Here is a 22790-nt window from a genome sequence, read left to right as displayed (position 1 = left end):
GCTCTGTTCTGTTCCATTGGTCCATATCTGTGTTTTGGTACCAGTACCATGCTGTTTTGGTTGCTGTAGCCTTGTAGTATAGTTTGAAGTCAGGTAGCATGATGCCTCCAGCTTTGTTCTTTCGGCTTAGAATTGTCTTGGCAATGCGGGGTCTTTTTTGTTTCCATGTGAACTTAAAAGTAGTTTTTTCCAATTCTGTGAAGAAAGTCATTGGTAGCTTAATGGGGATGGCACTGAATCAATAAATTACCTTGGGCAGTATGACCATTTTCATGATATTGATTCTTCCTATCCATGAGCATGGAATGTTCTCTTCCATTTGTTTGTGTCCTCTTTTATTTTGTTGAGCAGTGGTTTGTCATTCTCCTTGAAGAGGTCCTTCACATCCCTTGTAAGCTGGATTCCTACGTATTTTATTCTCTTTGAAGCAACTGTGAATGGGAGTTCACTCATGATTTGGCTCTCTGTTAGTCTGTTATTGGTGTATAAGAATGCTTGTGATTTTTGCACATTGATTTTGTATCCTGAGACTTTGCCGAAGTTGCTTATCAGCTGAAAGAGATTTGGGGCTGAGACGATAGGGTTGTCTAAATATACAGTCATGTCATCTGCAAACAGGGACAATTTGACTTCCTCTTTTCCTAATTGAATACCCTTCATTTCTTTCTCCTGCCTGATTGCCCTGGCAAGAACTTCCAACACTATGTTGAATAGGAGTGGTGGGAGAGGGCATCCCTGTCTTGTGCCAGTTTTCAAGGGGAATGCTTCCAGTTTTTGCCCATTCAGGATGTGGGTTTGTCATAGATAGCTCTTATTATTTTGAGATACGTCCCATCACTACGTAGTTTACTGAGAGTTTTTAGCATGAAGGGCTGTTGAATTTTGTCAAAGGCCTTTTCTGCATCTATTGAGATAATCGTGTGGTTTTTGTCTTTGGTTCTGTTTATACGATGGATTACATTTATCGATTTGCGCATGTTGAACCAGCCTTGCATCCCAGGGATGAAGCCCACTTGATCATGGTGGATAAGCTTTTTGATGTGCTGCTGGATTCGGTTTGCCAGTATTCTATTGAGGATTTTTGCATGAATGTTCATCTGGGATATTGGTCTAAAATTCTTTTTTGTGTGTGTGTCTCTGCCAGGCTTTGGTATCAGGATGATGCTGGACTCACAAAATGAGTTAGGGAGGATTCCCTCTTTTTCTATTGATTGGAATAGTTTCAAAAGGAATGGTACCAGCTCCTCTTTGTACCTCTGGTAGAATTCGGCTGTGAATCCGTCTGGTCCTGGACTTTTTTTGGTTGGTAGGCTATTAATTATTGCCTCAATTTAAGATCCTGTTATTGGTCTATTCAGGGATTCAACTTCTTCCTGGTTTAATCTTGGGAGGGTGTATGTGTCCATGAATTTATCCATTTCTTCTAGATTTTCTTGTTTATTTGTGTAGAGGTGTTTATAGTATTCTCTGACGGTAGTTTGTATCTCTGTAGGATCGGTGGTGATATCCCCTTTATCATTTTTTATTGCGTCTATTTGATTCTTCTCTCTTTTCTTCCTTATTAGTCTTGCTAGCAGTCTATCAATTTTGTTGATCTTTTCAAAAAACCAGCTACTGGATTCATAGATTTTTTGAAGGGTTGTTTTGTGTCTCTGTCTCCTTCAGTTCTGCTCTGATCTTAGTTAATTCTTGCCTTCTGCTAGCTTTTGAATGTGTTTGCTCTTGCTTCTCTAGTTCTTTTAATTGTGATGTTAGGGTGTCAATTTTAGATCTTTCCTGCTTTCTCTTGTGGGCATTTAGTGCTATAAGTTTCCCTCTACACACTGCTTTAAATGTGTCCCAGAGATTCTGGTATGTTGTATCTTTGTTCTCACTGGTTTCAAAGAACATCTTTATTTCTGCCTTCATTTTGTTATGTACCCAGTAGACATTCAGGAGCAGGTTGTTCAGTTTCCATGTAGTTGAGCAGTTTTGAGTGAGTTTCTTAATCCTGAGTTCTAGTTTGATTGCACTGTGGTCTGAGAGACAGTTTGTTATAATTTCTGTTCTTTTACATTTGCTGAGGAGTGCTTTACCTCCAAGTATGTGGTCAATTTTGGAATAAGTGCGATGCGGTGCTGAGAAGAATGTATATTCTGTTGATTTGGGGTGGAGAGTTCTGTAGATGCCTATTAGGTCTGCTTGCTGCAGAGCTGAGTTCAATTCCTGGATATCCTTGTTAACTTTCTGTCTCGTGGCTCTGTCTAATGTTGACAGTGAGGTGTTAAAGTCTCCCATGATTATTGTATGGGAGTCTAAGTCTCTTTGTAGGTCTCTAAGGACTTGCTTTATGAATCTGGGTGCTCCTGTGTTGGGTGCATATATATTTAGGATAGTTAGCTCTTCTTGTTGAATTGATCCATTTACCATTATGTAATGGCCTTCTTTGTCTCTTCTGATCTTTGTCGGTTTAAAGTCTGTTTTATCAGAGAGTAGGATGGCAGTCCCTGTTTTTTTTGTTTTGTTTTGTTTTCCATTTGCTTGGTAGATCTTCCTCCATCCCTTTATTTTGAGCCTATGTGTGTCTCTGCACGTGAGATGGGTCTCCCTGAATACAGCACACTGATGGGTCTTGACTGTATCCAATTTGCCAGTCTGTGTCTTTTAATTGGAACATTTAGCCCATTTATATTTAAGGTTAATATTGTTATGTGTGAATTTGATCCTGTCATTATGATGTTATCTGGTTATTTTGCTCGTTAGCTGATGCAGTTTCTTCCTAGCATCGAAGGTCTTTAAAATTTGGCATGTTTTTGCAGTGGGTGGTACTGGTTGTTCCTTTCCATGTTTAGTGCTTCCTTCAGGAGCTCTTGTAGGGCAGACAAAATCTCTCAGCATTTGCTTGTCTGTAAAGGATTTTATTTCTCCTTCACTTATTAGGAAGCTTAGTTTGGCTGGATATAAAATTCTGGGTTGAAAATTCTTTTCTTTAAGAATGTTGAATATTGGCCCCCCCTCTCTTCTGACTTGTAGAGTTTCTGCTGAGAGATCTGCTGTTAGTCTGATGGGCTTCCCTTTGTGAGTAACCCGACCTTTCTCTCTGGCTGCCCTTAAGATTTTTTCCTTCGTTTCAACTTTGGTGAATCTGACAATTATGTGTCTTGGAGTTGCTCTTCTCGAGGAGTATCTTTGTGGTGTTCTCTGTATTTCCTGAATTTGAATGTTGGCCTGCCTTGCTAGGTTGGGGAAGTTCTCCTGGATAATATCCTGAAGGGCGTTTTCCAACTTGGTTCCATTCTCCCCGTCACTTTCAGGTACACCAATCAGATGTAGGTTTGGTCTTTTCTCACAGTGCCATATTTCTTGGAGGCTTTGTCCATTTCTTTTTACTCTTTTTTCTCTAAACTTCTCTTCTTGCTTCATTTCATTCATTTGATCTTCAGTCACTGATACCCTTTCTTCCAGTTGATCGAATCAGCTACTGAAGCTCGTGCATGTGTCACGTAGTTCTCGTGCCATGGGTTTCAGCTCCATCAGGTCATTTAAGGTCTTCTCCACACTGTTTATTCTAGTTAGCCATTCCTCCAATATTCTTTCAAGGTTTTTAGTTTCTTTGCAATGGGTTCAAACATCTTCCTTTAGCTTGGAGAAGTTTGTAATTACCGATCGTCTGAAGCCTCCTTCTCTCAACTCGTCAAGGTCATTCTCTGTCCAGCTTTGTTCCATTGCTGGCGAGGAGCTGCCTTCCCATGGAAGGGGAGAGGCACTCTGATTTTTAGAATTTTCAGCTTTTCTGGTCTGTTTTTTCCCCATCTTTGTGGTTTTATCTACCTTTGGTCTTTGATGATGGTGACGTACAGATGGGGTTTTGGTGTGGGTGTCCTTTCTGTTTGTTAGTTTTCCTTCTAACAGTGAGGACCCTCAGCTGCAGGTCTGTTGGAGTTTGCTGGAGGTCCACTCCAGACCCTGTTTGCCTGGGTATCACCAGTGGAGGCTGCAGAACAGCGAATATTGCTGAACAGCAAATGCTGCTGCCTGATCGTTCCTCTGGAAGCGTCGTCTCAAAGGGGTACCCGGCCGTGTGAGGTGTTAGTTGGCCCCTACTGGAGGGTGCTTCCCAGTTAGGCTACTCGGGGGTCAGGGACCCACTTGAGGAGGCAGTCTGTCCGTTTTCAGATCTCAAACTCCTTGCTGGGAGAACCACTACTCTCTTCAAAGCTGTCAGACATGGACATTTAAGTCTGCAGAGGTTTCTGTTGCCTTTTGTTCGGCTATGCCATGACCCTAGAGGTGGAGTTTATAGAGGCTGGCAAGCCTCCTTGAGCTGCAGTGGGCTCCATCCAGTTCAAGCTTCCCAGTGGCTTTGTTTACCTACTCAAGCCTCAACAGTGGTGGGTGCCCCCCCGGCACCCCAGCCTCATTGCCACGTTGCAGTTTGATCTCAGACTGCTGTGCTAGCAATGAGCAAGGCTCCTTGGGCCTGGGACCCTCTGGGTCAGGTGCTGGATATAATCTCCTTGTGTGCCGTTTGCTAAGACCATTGTAAAAGTGCAGTATTAGGGTGTGAGTGACCTGATTTTCCGGTGCCCTCCATCACCTCACTGCTTCCCTTGGCTAGGAATGGGAATTCCCTGACCCCTTGCAGTTCCCAAGTGAGGCGATGCCTTGCCCTGTTTTGGCTCACGCTCAGTGGGCTGCACCCACTGTCGTGCCCCCACTCTCTGACAAGCCCCCGTGAGATGAACCCGTTACCTCAGTTGGAAATGCAGAAATCACCTGTCTTGTGCATCGCTCACGCTGGGAGCTGTAGACTGGAGCTATTCCTATTCGGCCATTTTGTCACCTCCTCCTACATTAACTATTTTAAATGAGTTTTAAATTTGTGTAAAGTTAATTTACACTCATTTTTATTTTAAAAAATTTTAATTTGTGTAAATTAATTACACCAAAGAAGTTTTAGTCTGTGAAAATTTTTAATTTTAAATTACATTTAATTTTTTGAATAATAAATACAAACATGGCTCAGAATTCCAAAGGTTTCTAGTGAAAGTGTCTACTGCCAAACTTGTTCTGTAGTCATCCAGTCTTCTCTTCAGTGGCAAATAATGTTAACTGTTATAAACTAAACAGTCCATATTAGGTTTGCAATTACTTATGTATATTCTGTAAATATATAACATTTATAATTTTATATGTATATTACTTTTATCTTAATTTTATAGCATAGCCATTGTTTTCAAAATATACTCTTCTTTCTAATGACAAGTTAATACATTCACATTACATAAAACTCAAACATTTAGAAGTTAAGAGATCTGTATCATGCCACCAACCAGAAAAGGAATCTTAACATAGTATGTGTTTTCTAGCTTTTCCCCTTTCACATATTTTTAACAAAATATAATCAGGCTTCCAGTTTTGCAACATGACTTTTAAAAAATTTAACAGAACAATTTTGGAAAGCTATATGTCAGTATATGTAGACTGACCCCCTTCTCTTTTTTATAGCTATATTATTCAATTGTATGAATATATTACAATTTTATCAGTACCCAATTAGTGGGTGTTTGAGTCATTCCCTGTTTTTAGTAAAATCAGTGCTGCTAGATAATTCTAAGAAGATGCTGTCATTGAAGTATTTTAATCCCCTGGAACCTCTCTTAACAGAAAGAGCAACTACAATAATGAATGCCAATATCCATGGACAGCATCTACAACAAACTTTAGTGACAACATATTCTTATAAACCCCAAAACATAAGTGGATAGGGATAAATCACCAACAGCTACAGGACCCACTAAAAACTTCATGAGGTCTAGAGGGTCCACAGTGGGTGCTGAGGCAATGTGATTTCTTTGCAGTCCTCTGAAGGTCAACATGAAAATATTCAGTGAGGCTCAGGTAAGTGGCAGTAACAACTATAAGTCTCTTAAGGAACCCAAAAGCTTGGTCATTTAATTAGTGACATGCATGAATGGATGATCAAGATCCCCACTGTCCCTACCTACTATCTAGTGAAACCTCAGCCAAGGGAATAAATATGGCAGAAGCAGCTATGAAAGGTGAACAATAAGTGGGAGGGAGAACACTTATTTTATTATATTTTATAGAATAAAGTATTATGCAATTCTACAATCACAAAAAGTAAAATAATTAGAGGCACCCCTGTGAGGGAGTGGGATAGAGACAGCCTTCTGGGCTGCCTGTGAAATATATCACTATTCTTACTGTTTTTGTTTTTGTTTTTTACTGGCCCAGTATGGGGAGAGTAGAAAGTGAGCTCTAATGGGCTGTTACTTCCAGCTGTAAGCACCCAGTCACACCAGCCAGACGCAACCCTTGCCAGAGCCAAATTGGGAGTTAAACTGGGGGGGATCGCGGGGGCGGGTATACCTATGAAACAATAATGTAGGTGTCCCATGGCAAGCTCAGGTAGGGTATAAACCTCCTATGGAGCAGAAGGGAAAAGCTGACTTGATCTTGATTTTCAGTATAAATATAGACCATGAAAGCAGAGCCTCACACAAACAAAAATAACAACAACAACACTTTCATGGGAGAAACACATGGAAGGTAGGGGGACTTCTAATGGGCCAGACAGATGAAAAATTCAACTACTAATTGGAAGATTTTGTGAAGTCATTCTCAGAACCACAGCAGAAAACAGAGATGATTCTGTAGATTCCAATTTGTGGATACAAGAAAACTGTAGGAGGTATGGTAGTGATGGGATGATCTAGATTCAGGATCCTATAAATGCATAAGACTAACAAATCAAAATAATCTTTCTAGATAAATCCCAAAACTTAGGAGAAACACTTGAGAGTAGAGTCCAAATTGAGCACACCAAGCACAATGGGGGCATAGGAAAAAGAATGTAGAAATTAAAGGGGTAAAATAGAAGACCATATTTTTGTCTATGTGATGAACACAACAAACTCAGAAGCTCCAGACCTATGCAGATAAGAAAGCTTTCTTGGCACACTCATCCCCTTAAAACTACAGAAAAGCCAGTTTTCCATAAAAATGAACAAGAACAAAGAGTTGCAATCACATCCCATACAAAGCAGCATTTGAAAAACAGAATAAGAGTAATTTCCCTATCAATAATGAAAGCACTCTAGAAAGACATGCCCACAAATAGATGAGAATTGACCCCAGTATTTTAAAATAATCTTAAATACAGTGATATAAGTTATGAAAGAATAATGTAAATAAGGATAATAAACTCAGAGGTGATTAAGGAAGATTTTTTTAGAGAATGAAAGAATAAGAAACAAAAGAAAAAATCATTTTAGAAATGAACTTAGAAGGATCACAACACTAAACACAATTGTTTATGATAACTAGAGAATTTAAAAGAGGAAATACTTAAAAATCAAAGATAAATGAAAATTGACTCAAGAAAAAGTGCTAGAGAAAGATCATAGGCAAAGAAGATCCAACATACATAAAATAAGAATTCCTAGAGAAGAAAAACCAATGCAATACAGCAGCATCCTGAAAAACTCTTAAGAAAAATTTCCTGAAATAGAAAAATACTTTATAGTAGTAATGAAAGAGCACATCATAACCTGGAAACACCAGCCCAGGTTGGTCGACATCAAGACATGTTCTAATGAAATCCGTTGAGCATTTAGACGAAAATACCAGGTTCTCATAAATGAATGAAAATGGATTATGATCACTTTTTCTCAGCAACACTTTATATCAGAACACAATGCAAAAATATATTTAAGATACTCAAGAAAAAGGTGAGCCAAAACAACCTATTTGCATTAGGTCCATTCTCACATTGCTATAAAGAACTACTAGAGCCTGGGTAATTTATTAAGAAAAGAGGTTTAATTGACTCATAGTTCTGCATGCTGTACAGAAGGCATGGCTGGGGAGGCCTCAGGAAACTTACGTCAGGGTGGAAGGGTGAAGGGGAAGCAAGCGCCTTCTTCACATGGTGGAGAGGGAGAAAGAGAGTGAAGGGGGAGGTGCTACAGAAACAACCAAGTCTTATGAGAACTCACTGTCATGAGTTTGACATGAGATTTGGGTAAGGACACAGAGCCAAACCATATCACTATTATTTCCATGAGCCACTAGTAGGAAATCTATTGGATAATGAGATTCAAACAGCCAACATGACTTGAGACTTCTATGTAAGGACTAGTGATAAGCATAATAAATATATCTACATTTAAAACTAACTGATGAAGCCAGTCACAAAAGGGTAAATACTATATGATTCCACTCATATGAAGTAGCTAAAGTGGTCATAACACATAGAAACAAAGTGGTGGTTGTCAAGAGCTGGAGAAAAGGGAGGAGGAGAATTAGTGTTTAATGGGTTTCAGTTTTGCAAGATTAAAAAGTTCAAGCAATCTGTTGCCCATCGACGTGAGTATACTCAACACTACTGAAGTATTCACTTAAAAATGGTTAAGATAGTAAGTTTTCTTATGTGTTTTTTACCACAATAAATAAAAAACTATTAGCTTGTAAGTAAATTAAAAAAAAAAAAAAACCTAAATGATAGTTAAAGTGAGATAATGATACAACCCAAAACAAATAAAAATATAGGGAGAATAAGAAGAGTAGAATAAAAATATAGTAAGTGGGATGCTGAGACAGGAGGATCACTTGAGCCCAGCCTGCGTAACATGGCAAAACTCCACCTCTATAGAAAGTACAAAAATTAGCCAGGCATGGTGGCATACTCCTATACTCCCAGCTTCTCAGGTGGCTGATGTGGGAGGATTGCTTGAGTCCAGGAGGTCAAGGCTGCAGTGAACCATGAGCCACTGAGCTCCAGTCTGGATGACAGAGTGCGACCCTGTCTCCAAGAAAAGGAAAAAAATAAAATAAATAAAGGACTTTCTTACAGATGCTGGCTAGAAATGAAAAGTATATTACTTCATATCTGACACTGGGAGAGAAGAAGGATAAAGGGGGAAATTGGTTACTAATTCCTGTAATGCTCATAGTAGAGAACCAACAGATAGTACTCCTCTAAAAATGACAGGAAAAAAAGAAAATGACTGGTAAATATCTCTGATGAATATTGATGCAAAAATCCTCAACAAAATACTAGCAAACCAAATTCAACAATACATTAAAAAGAGCATTCATCATGACCTAGTGAAATTTATTCCTGGGAGGAAAGGATGGTTCAAAATATGCAGATCAATGAATGTGATGTATCATAGCAACAGAATGAAAGACAAAAACCATATGACCATTTTCATTTGATGCTAAAAAAGCATTTGATAAAATTCAACATCACTTCAGGATTAAAAACCATCAAAAATGGTGTAGAAAGAATATACCTCAGCTTAATAAAAGCCATATATGACAGACCCACAGCTGGTAACATACTGAATGAGAAAAAACTGAAAGCATTTCCTCTAGAATGCGGACACAGCAAGGATGCCTGCTTTCACCACTGTTATTCAACATAGTACTGGAGGTCTTAGCAAGAGCAATTAGACAAGAGAAAGAAATAAAGGGCATCCATACTGGAAAGGAAGAAGTCAAACTGTCCTGGTTTGCAGATGCTATAATCTTATACTTGAAAAAATGTGAAGAATCCACACAAAAGAACTGTGAGAACTGATAAATTCAGTGCGGCTGCGGGTTACAAAATCAACCTACAAAAATCAGTGGCATTTCTATATACCAACAGTGAACAATGTGAAGAAGAAATTTTAAAAGTAATCCCATTTACAATAGCCACAAATAAAATAAAATACCTAGGAATTAACTTAACCAAAGAAGTGAAAAATCTGTATAATGAAAACTATAAAACACTGATGAAAGAAATTGAAGAGAACACCAAAAAGTTGGAAAGATATTCCATGTTTGTGGACTGGAAGAATCAATATTGATAAAATGTCCATACTACCAAAACAATCTACATATTCAATGCAATCCATATCAAAATACCACTGACATTCTTCACAGAAATAGAAAAAAAGAAAAAAAAAAAAACCCTAAAATTTACATGGAACCACAAAAGACATAGAGTAGCCAAAGCAATCCTAAGCAAAAAGTATCATATTACCTTACTTAAAATTATACTACAGAGCAGTAGTAACCAAAACAACATGGTACCGGCATAAAAATAGACATGCAGACCAATGGAACAAAACAGCTAACCAGAAACAAATCCACACACCTCCAGTGAACTCATTGTCAACAAAGGTGACAAGAGCATACACTGGGGAAAAGATAGTCTCTTCAATAAACGGTACTGGGAAAACTGGATATCCATATGTAGAAGAATGAAACTACACCCATATCTCTTGCCATATACAAAAATCAAATTGAAATGACTAAAGACTTAAATCTACAACCTCAAACTAATACAAGAAAATATTGGGGAAATGCTCCAGGGCATTGGTCTGGGTAGAAACTTCTTAAGTAATACCCCACAAGCACAGGTAACTAAAGCAAAAATGGACAAATGGGATCATATCAGGTTTAAAAGCTTCTACACAGCAAAGGAAACAATCCACAAAGTGAAGAGACAAGCCAGAGAATGAGGGAAAATACCGCAAACTAGCCACCTGACAAGGGATTAATAACCAGAATGTATAAGGAATTTAAACAACTCTGTAGAGAAAAAACATGTAATAATCCTATTTTAAAATGAGCTAAAGACTTAAATAGACATTTCTCAAAGGAAGACATACAAGCCAGGCACAGTGGCTCATGCCTTTAATCCCAACACTTTGGGAGGCTGAGGTGGGCAGATTACCTGAGGTCAGGAGTTTGATAGCAGCCTGGCCAACATGGTGAAACCCTGTCTCAACTAAAAACACAAAAATTAGCCAGGCATGGTGGCAGGTGCCTGTAATCCCAGCTACTCCAGAGGCTGAGGCAAGAAAATTGCTTGAACCTGGGAGGTGGAGGTTGCAGTGAGCCGAGACTGTGCCATTGCACTCCAGCCTGGGTGACAAGAGCGAGACTCTGTCTGGGAAAAAAATATATATACAAATGGCAAACAGGCATATAAAAATGTGCTCAACATCACTGATCACCAGAGAAATACAAATCAAAACTACAATGGGATATCATCTCACCCCAATTAAAATGGCTATTATCCAAAAGACAGGTAATAAGAAAAGCTGGTGAGGATGTGGAGAAAAGGGAAAACTCATACACTGTTGGTGGGAATGTAATTTAATACAACCACTATGGAGAACAGGTTGGAGGTTCCTCAAAAAACTGAAACTAGAGCTACCATCTGATTCAACAATCCCACTGCTGTTGTATCTACTCAAAAGAAGGTAAATTAGTCTATCAAAGAGATATCTGCACTCCCATGTTTGTTGCAGTGTGGTTCACAGTAGCCAAGACTTGGAAGTAACCTAAGTGTTCATCAGCAGATGAATGGATAAAGAAAATGTATATATACACAATGGTGTACTATTCAGCCATAAAAAAGAATGAGATCCTGTTATCTGCAACAACACAGATGGAACTGGATGAAATAAGCCAGGCACAGAAAGACAAACTTCTCATGTTCTCATTTGTAAGAGCTAAAAATTAAAATAATTGAACTCAGATAGCATAGAAGGATGGCTACCAGAGGCTGGGAAGAATAATGGGGGAGGTAGTGGGGAAGTGAGGGTGGTTGCTGCGTACAACAAAATAGAATGAATAAGACCTAGTATTTGCTAGCACAACAGGGTGTCTATGGTAAAAAATAGTTTTACATTTTAAAATAACTAAAAGAGTATAATTGGACTGTTTGTAAAATAGAGAATAGAAGGATGGTTACCAGAGCTGGGGAGGTGGAGATGGTTAACAGATACCAAAAAAAGATAGTTAGAAATAATGAATAAGACATAGTATTTGACAGCACAACAGGGTGACTTTAGTCAATAATAATTTAATTGTACACTTTAAAATGACTAAAAGGGTATAACTAGATTGTAACAGAAAGGATAAATACCTGAGGTGATGGATACCCCATTTCCACGATGTGATTATTATACATTGCATGCCTGTTTCAGAATATCTCATATACTCCATAAAGATCTATACATACTATATACTCACAAAAATTAAAAACAAATTAATAAAAAAGTGACAGGTGCCAATGGTATTATATAAAGATACCAATATAAATGCAATTATTGGAATAAATACAAACTACTAAGTATTAAAAGTTTATACACACACACTCGCACGCACCCCAAATAAGGCAGACAGTACAGACTCTGTATGTGTGTACAGTGAAACAATATGACAAATTTGAGACCAGATATAAACATTCATCTTATCAATGAATGTAAATGGGCTGAACTCACTTATAAAAAGTTCAGATTAGTAACAAAGCAAAATCTAAAACTATGCTGAATATCAGATACACAGATAGATACACAGACAAGGGAAGGAAGGAGGAAGAGGAAGAATGAGAGATTGATTTAGAATGGTTGAAAATAAAGGATAAACAAAGATGCAGACAAATGTGACACCTAGTCTTGGTATCTGAGAAAGGTATATAATTCAGATCAAAAAGAGACAGAAGGAGGGCTTTCATAATGCTAAATACTACAATTCACAATGAAGATGTAATGCTTTATGGAATCTCCTAATAACACAGCAACAGCTTTCATTAAGCAGAAGTTACAGGGCTGCAAGTAGAGACAGAAAGAACTGCACTATAAAAGGAAACTTTAACGTACGTCTCTCAACTTAAGAAAAATCAAGTGCACAAAAAAGGAGGAAATAGAAAATCTAAACAACATAATCAATGAGGTAGATCTTTTAGATCTGTAGTAAACTCTGAATTCTGATAATGGAGGATATGCCTTTTTTTAGGTGCTTATGGGAACATTCAGGAAAAGTTGGCCATATCTTAGGCAACAAATGAAACTTCAATCATAAGTCAGTTTCAAAGAACAGAAACAATAGAGAAAAATACACTCTGATCTGGAAGCAATAAAATGAGAAATGATTAATAAAATACAATCAAAAGGCCTGCTATTTGGCATCTTAAAAACATACTGTTGAATAATTCTTAAACTGCAGAATTTCTTGAAAATAAAACTAAAGAAAATCCTATATATATAAAAAATGATTGAGTTATTAGGGTAAAATGTATAGTACTTAATGTTTATATCAATAAAAATGAAATTTAAGAAAATCAGAAATCCTTAGAAGCTGTGAAATAGAGCAGTCCCCTCCTCAAAAAAATGGCAGAAGGAAGGACTGAATTTAAAAAGCAGAAATTAATGCTAAAATTTTTAGAAATTAAATCTAGAAAAGAGACAATAGAAATAACAAATCCCAAATCTGGCCACTTGAAAAATAAATCACAAAAATAATCAGCTGTTGGAGGATGGGAAAAGGCACAAATATACAAAATAGAAATGATAAATAATTATCAAACAGAAAATTTTAAGTATTATAAGAGAATACTTCATATAACTCTATGCAAATAAATTTGAAGAGTTACATTGGATGGATAATTTCTAAGAAAATTACAGGTTAAGTCTTAAATGACAATTTACCTTAGAAGAGAATAGGAAACTTCAAGTGCTCCCTCCACAATAACAGTCCCAGCTCAAAAAGTTTAGTGACGAAATTATACCAAACCTGTAAAAATCAGATTACCCAATCGTTCTTAAACTTTACTAGAGCATTAAAAGAGAGGAAATTGTCAAAATGGATGTTATAAATAAAGTATAACATTGATCTAAAACCTTAAAACCTATTGTACTGCAGATCATTCTCACTCTGAGTATCAGTGTAAAAACTTTTTAAGTATTAGCATGTGGAATCCAAAGCATATTTTTAAAATACTATATCATGACCAAGAGGGGTTTATTCCAGTTTGCAAGTATGATTTTTGTATTAGTCCATTCTTACATTGCTATAAGGCACTACCTCCTGAGACTGGGTAAATTATAAAGAAAATAGGTTTAATTGACTCACAGTTCTGCAGGCTGTACAGGAAGCATGGCTTGAGAGCCCTCAGGAAACTTATAATCATGGTGGAAGGCAAAGAGGAAGCAGGCATGTCCTACATGTCTGGAGCAGGAGGAAGAGAGTGAAGGTGGAGGTGCCACACTTTTAAACAACCAGATCTCATGAGAATTCACTATTATGAGAACAGCAAGGGGGAAATCCTCCCCCATAATCCAATTACCTCCCACCAGGCTCCCCCTCTAACATTGGGAAATACAGTTTGACATTAGATTTGGTAGATTTGGGTGAGTACAAAGACCCAAACCATATCATTTAACCCCTGGTCCTTTCCATATTGTATGTCCTTCTCACATTTCAAAACACAATCATGCCTTCCTAATAGTCCCCCAAAGTCTTAACTCATCCCCACCTCCCCATAACCCTTCCCAGCTCTAGTAACCATCCTTCTACTCTCTATCTTACAATAATCCAATTATACTCCTTTAGTTATTTTTAAATGTACAATTATTTTTTACTGTAGACACCCTGTTGTGCTAGCAAATACTAGGTCTTAGTCATTCTTTCCATTTTGTTTTACCCAATAACCTTCCTCACTCTCCCCCACTACCCTTCCCAGCCTCTGGTAACCATCCTTCTAGTCTGAGTTCAGTTATTTTAATTTTTAGCTCTTATAAATAAGTGAGAACATGATAAGTTTGTCTTTCTGTGCCTGGCTTATTTCATCCAGTTCCATCCGTGTTGTTGCAGATAACAGGATCTCATTCTTTTTTACGGCTGAATAGTACGCCATTGTGTATGTATACCACATTTTCTTTATCCATTCATCTGCTGATGAACACTTAGGTTGCTTCCAAGTCTTGGTTACTGTGAACCACACTGCAACAAATATGGGAGTGCAGATATCTCTTTGATAGACGAATTTAACTTCTTTTGAGTAGATACCCAGCAGTGGGACTGTTGAATCACATGATAGCTCTAGTTTTAGTTTTTTGAGGAACCTCCAACCTGTTCTCCATAGTGGTTGTACTAAATTACATTCCCACCAACAATGCATGAGTTTTCCCTTTTCTCATCTTAAAAAAGGCAAGTCCCTTCCACCTATGAACCTGTAAAATCAAAAACAAGTTAGTTACTTTCAAGATACAATGGGGGTACAGGTATTGGATAAATACACCCATTCCAAAAGGGATAAAGCAGCCAAAATAAAGGGACTACAGGCCCCATGCAAGTCTGAAACCCACCAGAGCAGTCATTAGGTTTTAAAGCTCCAAAATAATCTCCCTTCACTCCATGTCTCACATCGAGCACATGCTGATACAAGCAGTGGGCTCCCAAGGCCCTGGATAGTTCTGCCCCTTTGGCTCTGCAGGGCTCTGCTCCCATGGCTGTTTTCATGAGCTGCTGTTGAGTGCCTGTGGTTTTTCCAAGTGCACAGTACAGGCTGTTGGTGTATCTCCCATTCTGGGGTCTGGGGGATAGTGGCCCTCTTCTCACAGCTCCACTAGGCAGTGCCCCAGTGGGGACTCTGTGGGGGGAAATGGGGGGCCTCCAACCCCACAGTTCCTGTCTGCACTGCTGTAGCAGAAGTTCTCAATGAGGGTCCTGCCCCTGCAGCAGACTTCTGCCTGGACATCCAGGTTTGTCCATACATCCTCTGATATCTAGGCTGAAGTTCCCAAGCCTCAACTCTTACACTGTGCACCTGCAGGCTTAATACCACATGGAAGCCACCAAGGCTTAGGGCTTGCACCCTCTGAAGCAATGGCGCAAGCTATACCTTGGCTCATTTTAGCCATGGCTGGAGTTGCGGCAGCCCCGATGAAGGGTGCCATGTCTGGAGGCTGCACAGAGCAGTAGGGCTCCGAGCTTTGCCCACAAAACTATTCTTCCCTCCTAGGCCTCCAGGCTTGTGATAGGAAGGGCTGCTGCAAAGGTCTCTGAAATGCCTTGGAGGCATTTTCCTTATTGTCTTTACTAACATTCAGCTCCTCTTATGCAAATTTCTGCAGCCAGCTTGAATTCCTCCCCAGAAAGTGGATTTTTATTTTCTACCACATGGTTAGGCTGCAAATTTTCCAAACTTTTACACTTTGCTTCCCCTTTAAATATAAGTTCCAGTTTCATATCATCTCTACTCACTCATATGACCACACGTTATTAGAAGCAGCTGGGCCAAACCTTGAATGGTGTGCTGCTCAGAAATTCTTCCACCATATACCCTAAATCATGACTCTCAAGTTGAAAGTTCCACAGATCCCCAGAGCAGGGGTACAATGCTGTCAGTCTCTGCTAAAGCATAGCAAGAGTGACTTTACTCCAGTTTCCAGTAAGTTTCTCATCTCCATCTGAGACCACCTTAGCCTGGACTTCAATAATTTAACCAGTCTCTAAGAAGCTACAAACTTTCCCTCATCTTCCTGTCTTTTCTGAGCCCTCCAAACTGTTCCAACTTCTGCTCACTACCCAGTTCCAAAGTTGCTTCCACATTTTCAGGTATCTTTATATCAATGCCCCTCTCCCAGTACCACTTTTCGGTATTAGTCCCTTCTATAAAGAACTGAGACTGGGTAATTTACAAAGATAAGAGGCCTCAGGAAACTTATAGTCATGGCAGAAGGCGAAGAGTGAGCAGGAAGAGAGTAAAGGTGAAGGTGCCACACACTTTTAAACAACTCGATCTCATGAGAACTCACTCACTATTAGTAGAACAGCAAGGCGGGGGAAATCTGCCTCCATGATACAATCACCTCCCACCAGGCTCTTCCTTCAACACAGCAGATCACCCCTCCCTAAGTTAACTTACAAATTTAACATTATGCATATAAAAATACCATCAGACTATTTTTCCCTGGGGTCCACAAGTTAATTGTAAAATTTATTTGAAAAGCCAATAAAAAAAAATCTGGGAATATCCTACAAAAGAATAGTAACAAGAACCTAGCCCTACGGACATTTAAACATACTGTAAAAACTATTTAATTAAAATTACCGAGTATATTGGTATCCCAATGGAAATGAGCAGAAAATCCATATGGAAATTTAGTGTATGACAAAGGCAGTTCAAATCAGTGAAGAAAAGATGAACTTTAGCTTTTTAATAGATGGAATTTCTGTAAGTGTATTAGATTTTTTAATGATAAAATTGGATTCACTCCTCACACCATGATAAATTCCAGAAGGATGAGGGATTTAAATGTAAACAAATGAAACCATGTAAGTACTAGAAGAAAACATGGGTGAAATCTGGTATAAACCGTAAATGGGAGAACCCTTCCTAAAAATGAATAGTAGACAAAATATCTCCCCCGAGAGATGTTCACATTCTAATCCCTAGAACTTGTGAATATGCTACATTACATGGCAAAAGGGACTTTGCAGATTTAACTAAGATTACAGAGAAATTATTCTGTATTATCCAGGTGGGCCCAATCTAATGAAAAGAACCAGAGAACTTTCTTTGGCTAGTTAGAAAAGGAGGTCTTGCAGCAACATGGATAGAACTGGAAGCCATTAAGTGAAACAAGTCAAACACAGAAAGACAAATATTGCATGTTCTCACTTATAAGTGGGAGCTAAATAATGACTGGTTTCAGACATGTTGAAATTTCCTTAATAAATTATGTACGTTTAATCACAAGCTTGCATAAGTACCCTTATACATATCTTCAGGCTCATTCTATTGATATTTTTTACAGGATATATTGCAATAGGTAGGCTTTCTAGGCCAAAGAATATGAATATTTTTATTTTTATTAATACTGCCAAATTGCCCTTTTAAAAGTACAACTAACCCTTGAACAAGGTGGGGGTTTAGGGGCACCCCCATGAAGTAGAAAATCCATGTATAAATTTTGACTTTCCCAGAACTTAACTACTAGTAGCCAACTGTTGATTGGAAGCCTTATCAATAGCATAAACAATCAATTAACATATGTTTTATATGTTATATACTATCTTCTTACAATAAAGTAAGCTAGAAGAAAGAAAATTTTATTACAAAAATCGTAAGGAAGGGAAAATATATTTACCATTAAATGGAAGTGAATTGTAAAGGTCTTCATCCGTGTTGTCTTCGTGTTGAGTAGGCTGAGAAGGAGGAAGAAGAGGGATGGGTATTGTTATCTTGGGGTGGCAGAGGCAGAATACATGAAGGAGGTTGAAGGAGAGGCAAGAGAGGTAGGCATACTTGGTGTAACTTTATGGAAATACACCATAATTTCTGTTTTTCATTTCTCTAAAGATGTTTCTATATTGTACCAATCCTTCTTCCATTGTTTGCTTTAGTTTCAGTGCCTGTTTCAGAAGAGTCTGTGTCAGAAGTAGTCAAAAGCAGTCTTGAACAGTCAGAACCCTTCTGCCAGATTGTCTGTCAATTTGTTTTCTGGCACTGGTTCTTCTATGTCTTCTTCCTCATGGTCTGACTACTCATATGCAGAGGCACTCATGTCTTCCTTACTAATAAATGTCCTTTGTGGCATTTTTTTCCCCAAGAAGCAAGCACTTTTATCTGCATTAAACACCTCAGGTTGATATCCTTTCTCCTCAATGATTTTCTTAATGGTGCCTGACAACTTGTCTGCTGCTTCTTGGTCAGCAGAAGCTGCTTCTCCTGTTATCTTGATATTTTTCAAGCCAAACACCTTTCTAAAATTATCAGACCATCCTTTGCTGACATTAAATTCTCCAGCTTTAGATCCTTCACCTTCCTTTTGCTTTAAGTTGTCATATAATGACTTCACTTTTTCTCAAATCATTATAGTCTATAGATATGTCTTTGTCATAGGAATCCTGTACCCACATGAAACCTGTATTTTCAAAACAAGATAAAAGGATATTTTGCAAAAAGTGCAAGATTTTAGCACCTGCTGGCATAGCTTCAGTGACAGCTTCATGAATTTCTTTTTCCTTTTTTAGAATGGTCCTTATGCTGGATTCATTTATCTTGAAATGGTGAGCAACCACAGCTGCAGGTCCCCAGTCTATCGTACATATCAAGCAATTCACCATTTTCTTGTAATGTCAGGACTTTTCTCTACTTCTTGGCAGAACTTCCAGCATCACTAGTGGTACTTCATAGGGGATTGATAGTGTTACTCAAGGTTTCTGGTATTGCACTAAAAATAATGAAAAATACACAAGAACCACAAAAGATCACTTTTTACTATGATACACAATTTACTTAAGAGACAGACTGCTCGTGGATAGATGATTAGCATCATGCAGCATTTTAAGCAGAGACTCAAAAACCTCAAATCCACCACAATAGCAAGAGGAGGTGGCTATATAATTATTACAGTAGTATAGCATGTGTACTACAATTAATTTTATGTGATTATGATTTAATATTCAATCTTTATGTTTGTTAACATTTCTTTTGATTGAATGGTTCCATGTATGGTCTATAAGTGTGTGTATACATTTTGATAAATTTTAACTTTTTTATAATAGATTTGTATTTATCTTAGACTAGTATCTACATTTTTTTTTAATTCATTAAATACCTTTTTCTTAATTTTTTTGGATATTTTTAGCCTATGTGGTTCATCTTGTGAGTTTTTCAAATTGTCACAAACCTCCAAAAACTATTTTTGATATATTTGTTGAAAAAAAAATCTATGTCTGTCCTGGCATGGTGGCTCACGCCTGTAACCCTTTGGGAGGCTGAGGCAGGAGGATCACTTAAGCCCAGGAGTTCGAGGCTGCAGTGATCTGTGATCCAGCCTGGATGCCAGAATGAGGTCCTGTCTCAAAAAAATCAAATCAAAAAAAAAGTAAAAAGAAAAAAAATCCATGTGTAAGTGGACCCACGCAGTTCAAACCCATGTTGTCAAGGGTAAACTGTATTGATTTACCAATAATATGTAAGATGCCCACTTCTAAATGCCACTTCCAACAATGTGAGAGATTACATGACCTGCTTAAGATCACATGGCAGAGTCTAGAATAAATCTCATAATTATCAGTAATTATTGTTGCCTGACTCAGTACAGTTTAGTTGGACAGTCTGTAAATTTGCGTCTATGAAACACTGAATAAAAAGGCTCATCGGCCTTTGACTCCTCTACCAATTATAAAAATGTCATCTTAGTTTTGAGTCAATAAAAATGTAAAGAATGAATGCAAAATAAATTAAATACTAACTCTAAAAGATTTTTGAAATGTAAAGACTATTAAGTCATTTAATCAAGACTAGTCAGTCGTTTATATATTTCCTAGCCCTATATTTAACGATAAAATTACCATACATTTTTGAGAAAATGTGTAAAAATAAAACAGCAATAACTAGTATCCTACCAGTACATTTTAGTCATAGAAAACCAACTGATTACTATTGAAATACAATAAACAGATTTTGTGATTCCTGATATTTATTATATTTTCTACCTGCAACAAGCAATGAAAACTGAAATCTGATCTTGTTTAATAAAATTTCTTTTCCTACCAAGTTATGCTAGAATAAACTGGTTCAAATATCTGCTTTTTCCTGTGATATGCTTTGATAATATATAGACACTGAAACTCAATGTATTGATCAACACATAGTAATGATAATTGAAAATGAAATTTTTAGAAAATACTTTGGTCTCAATATATTTACATCTCCCCAAAGAATGACTGCTTATTTCCATATAGGCACATCAACTCATATCAAAGATTTCTAAGATGAGAAGGGAAAACTCAGTGTTAAAAACAAACTTTTATACATAAATATAACACATTATCATTAATTGCATATTTTTCCTGTTTTGCTTATTTTTCTAATGAAAAGAATTGTCAACAATATATATGCGGATATTTCTTACACAGGAAGGCATAACTTCCATAGAGATCACATCAACACTTTGAAGTAACTAAGACGAACAGTGTGGGACTTCATAACGTTTACCCTAAAAGATAAGTTGCCTGTTATCACCCTTTTGGGTCAAGGTAACACTATTTTTTTTCTCTTTTGATAAGCTGCTGACACTTATTGAACATCCTAACACTTCCTCCATCATCATCTTAGTCTCCTGCCTTTTTCTAGTTTTAAAAAATGGAAAAATATTATTTTCCTTAAGAACAGCATGGAAAATATTGTATTTGGAAGGACAACAAAGTGTGAACTAAGTGAACTTGAAGGTAGAAAAAGAATAATATCAAAACATTTTTAAAGGTTTGTAATAATTCCATAATTTATAGGGATATTTAAAAATGAAAGTATGTGGTTTTCTCAAGCTATTAGTATATCACAGATTTATAAATCACTACCAGAAGGTTTTCTTTCTTTTCAATCTAATGTTCTTACCAGTAAGTAGAAGTCATTAAATAAATCAGCAAGCTCATGTTATCACAGGATCATGACCAGTATCATTCTTCCATTAACTCAAATTTTGCAAAAAGCCATCTTCACATACATATACATTTTTTTCCTTATAAATAACCTTGGGTTGTAAAAGTTACATATGACTGCTGTATTTTGATAAAATTAATTTTTACCCAACAATGCAAATTTTTAATGATTGTTTACTTTAAAAAAAATCACTTAGCTTATATATAAAATGTCAAATTACTAGCCTAGGCAACATAGTTAGACCCCATCTCTACAAAAGTAATTTAAAAATTAGCCAGGCATGGTGGTTCATGCTTGTACCTAGGAGGCTGAGCTAGGGAGGATTGCTTAAGCCTAGCAGTTAGAGGTTGCAGTGAGCTATGATCATGCCACTGCACTCCAGCCTGGACAACAGAGCAAGGCCTTGTTTCTAAATAAATAAATAATGTCATATCAACAGATAAAGGCATAAAATGCAAACGTTCAGTTAATTTTAAACATTTTTGCTAACATATATTGGTTTGCTCTCTTGATCTATGTCCCACAACTTCTAATTATTTATATAAGAAACTTGGCTGTAATTGTAGTAGAATATAAAACGCAAGTGAGTTCAATAGAGATTCATTCATATATAACTATCTTCTAAGAAAAAAGCTTTTTTGGAAAAAAAAAAAAAAAAAAAACACCTAAAACCTAAAGCTTATTAAAGGATTATGTTTGGGGGTTCCCTAAATTGTTTCCAAGATAAGTATGGAAAATTCTTGTAAACAGTTCAGTTCTTAGTCTGTGTCCTTTTAACTTAAAAGGCTTTGCAGTATAATTGCTGTGTAAATATCAGAATTTTCCATATATTGTGCAATGTACATAAAGAAGTCACCAAATGGCTTATCTTATACTTATCAACTTGTTCATTTTTATGCCTCCAAAAAGCTGTACTTTTTTACAAGAGCAGCTGCTACTTTGTAAATATTTTAATGGTTTCTGTTAAGTAGAGCTGTCAGTTTAACAAACAATATTATAAAAGATTTTCATTCTTCCATGTGATTGAACATCTTGAAAAGTGTTTTACCTTGAAAATCCTTTGGAGATTTTAGACTGGAAAGGGTATCTCCTTTGAAGGCACAAAGCCAACAAAAGAATAGATAGGTTTAAAGAATAATGTATGAGATCACCAGAGAAACAGTGCCATTTATTTCAGAAGACAAATGTATAACAGCAATAAGTTCTCTTAGCTCACTTCTCTTCTTTTGACTTTAGCAGTTTGTTGAAATGGAAGAGCACTGGCTTTGTGCCAGACATTTCAGGTATGAACCTTGATTCTTTTGCCACTTAATAGATATTGGTTTAGAGCAAGCCAATTAACCTCTTTGACCCTCAGTTTCTGCATCTGCAAATGGGGTAATGATACCTACCTTAAAGGGTCATTATGAGAATTAGAGATAATATATGTAAATGGGCTAACTGAATAAAGGTGGCAATTATTATTCTATCCTACCTACCTAGCAACCAGGAGTCTCCCAATCCTTCTTTAGTCTTTGTCCTTTACATTTTTATTCATCCAGCTTATCTC

The 22790-nt window shown here is 37.2% G+C and overlaps 1 protein-coding gene across 10 annotated transcripts in view; it reads left to right on the top strand.

Moving 5' to 3' along the window:
* WDPCP (WD repeat containing planar cell polarity effector) overlaps positions 1-22790 on the top strand; it is a 479815-nt gene that overhangs the window by 382710 nt on the left and 74315 nt on the right. The window contains exon 15 of one of the 10 annotated variants that reach the window (XM_021924880.2): positions 20719-21487. The exons of the other annotated variants lie outside the window; for them this stretch is intronic. Coding sequence (XP_021780572.1) covers positions 20719-20762 — 44 coding nt within the window. The 3' untranslated portion in view covers positions 20763-21487. Of the gene's footprint in view, positions 1-20718; positions 21488-22790 lie in introns of those variants that run through there. 10 annotated transcript variants of the gene reach the window in all.

This window comes from Papio anubis, chromosome 14 (assembly GCF_008728515.1).
Source record: "Papio anubis isolate 15944 chromosome 14, Panubis1.0, whole genome shotgun sequence".
Taxonomy (NCBI): Eukaryota; Metazoa; Chordata; class Mammalia; order Primates; family Cercopithecidae; genus Papio; species Papio anubis.
Note: the sequence above shows the minus strand (reverse complement) of the source record. Positions and strands in the feature narration are given on the sequence as shown.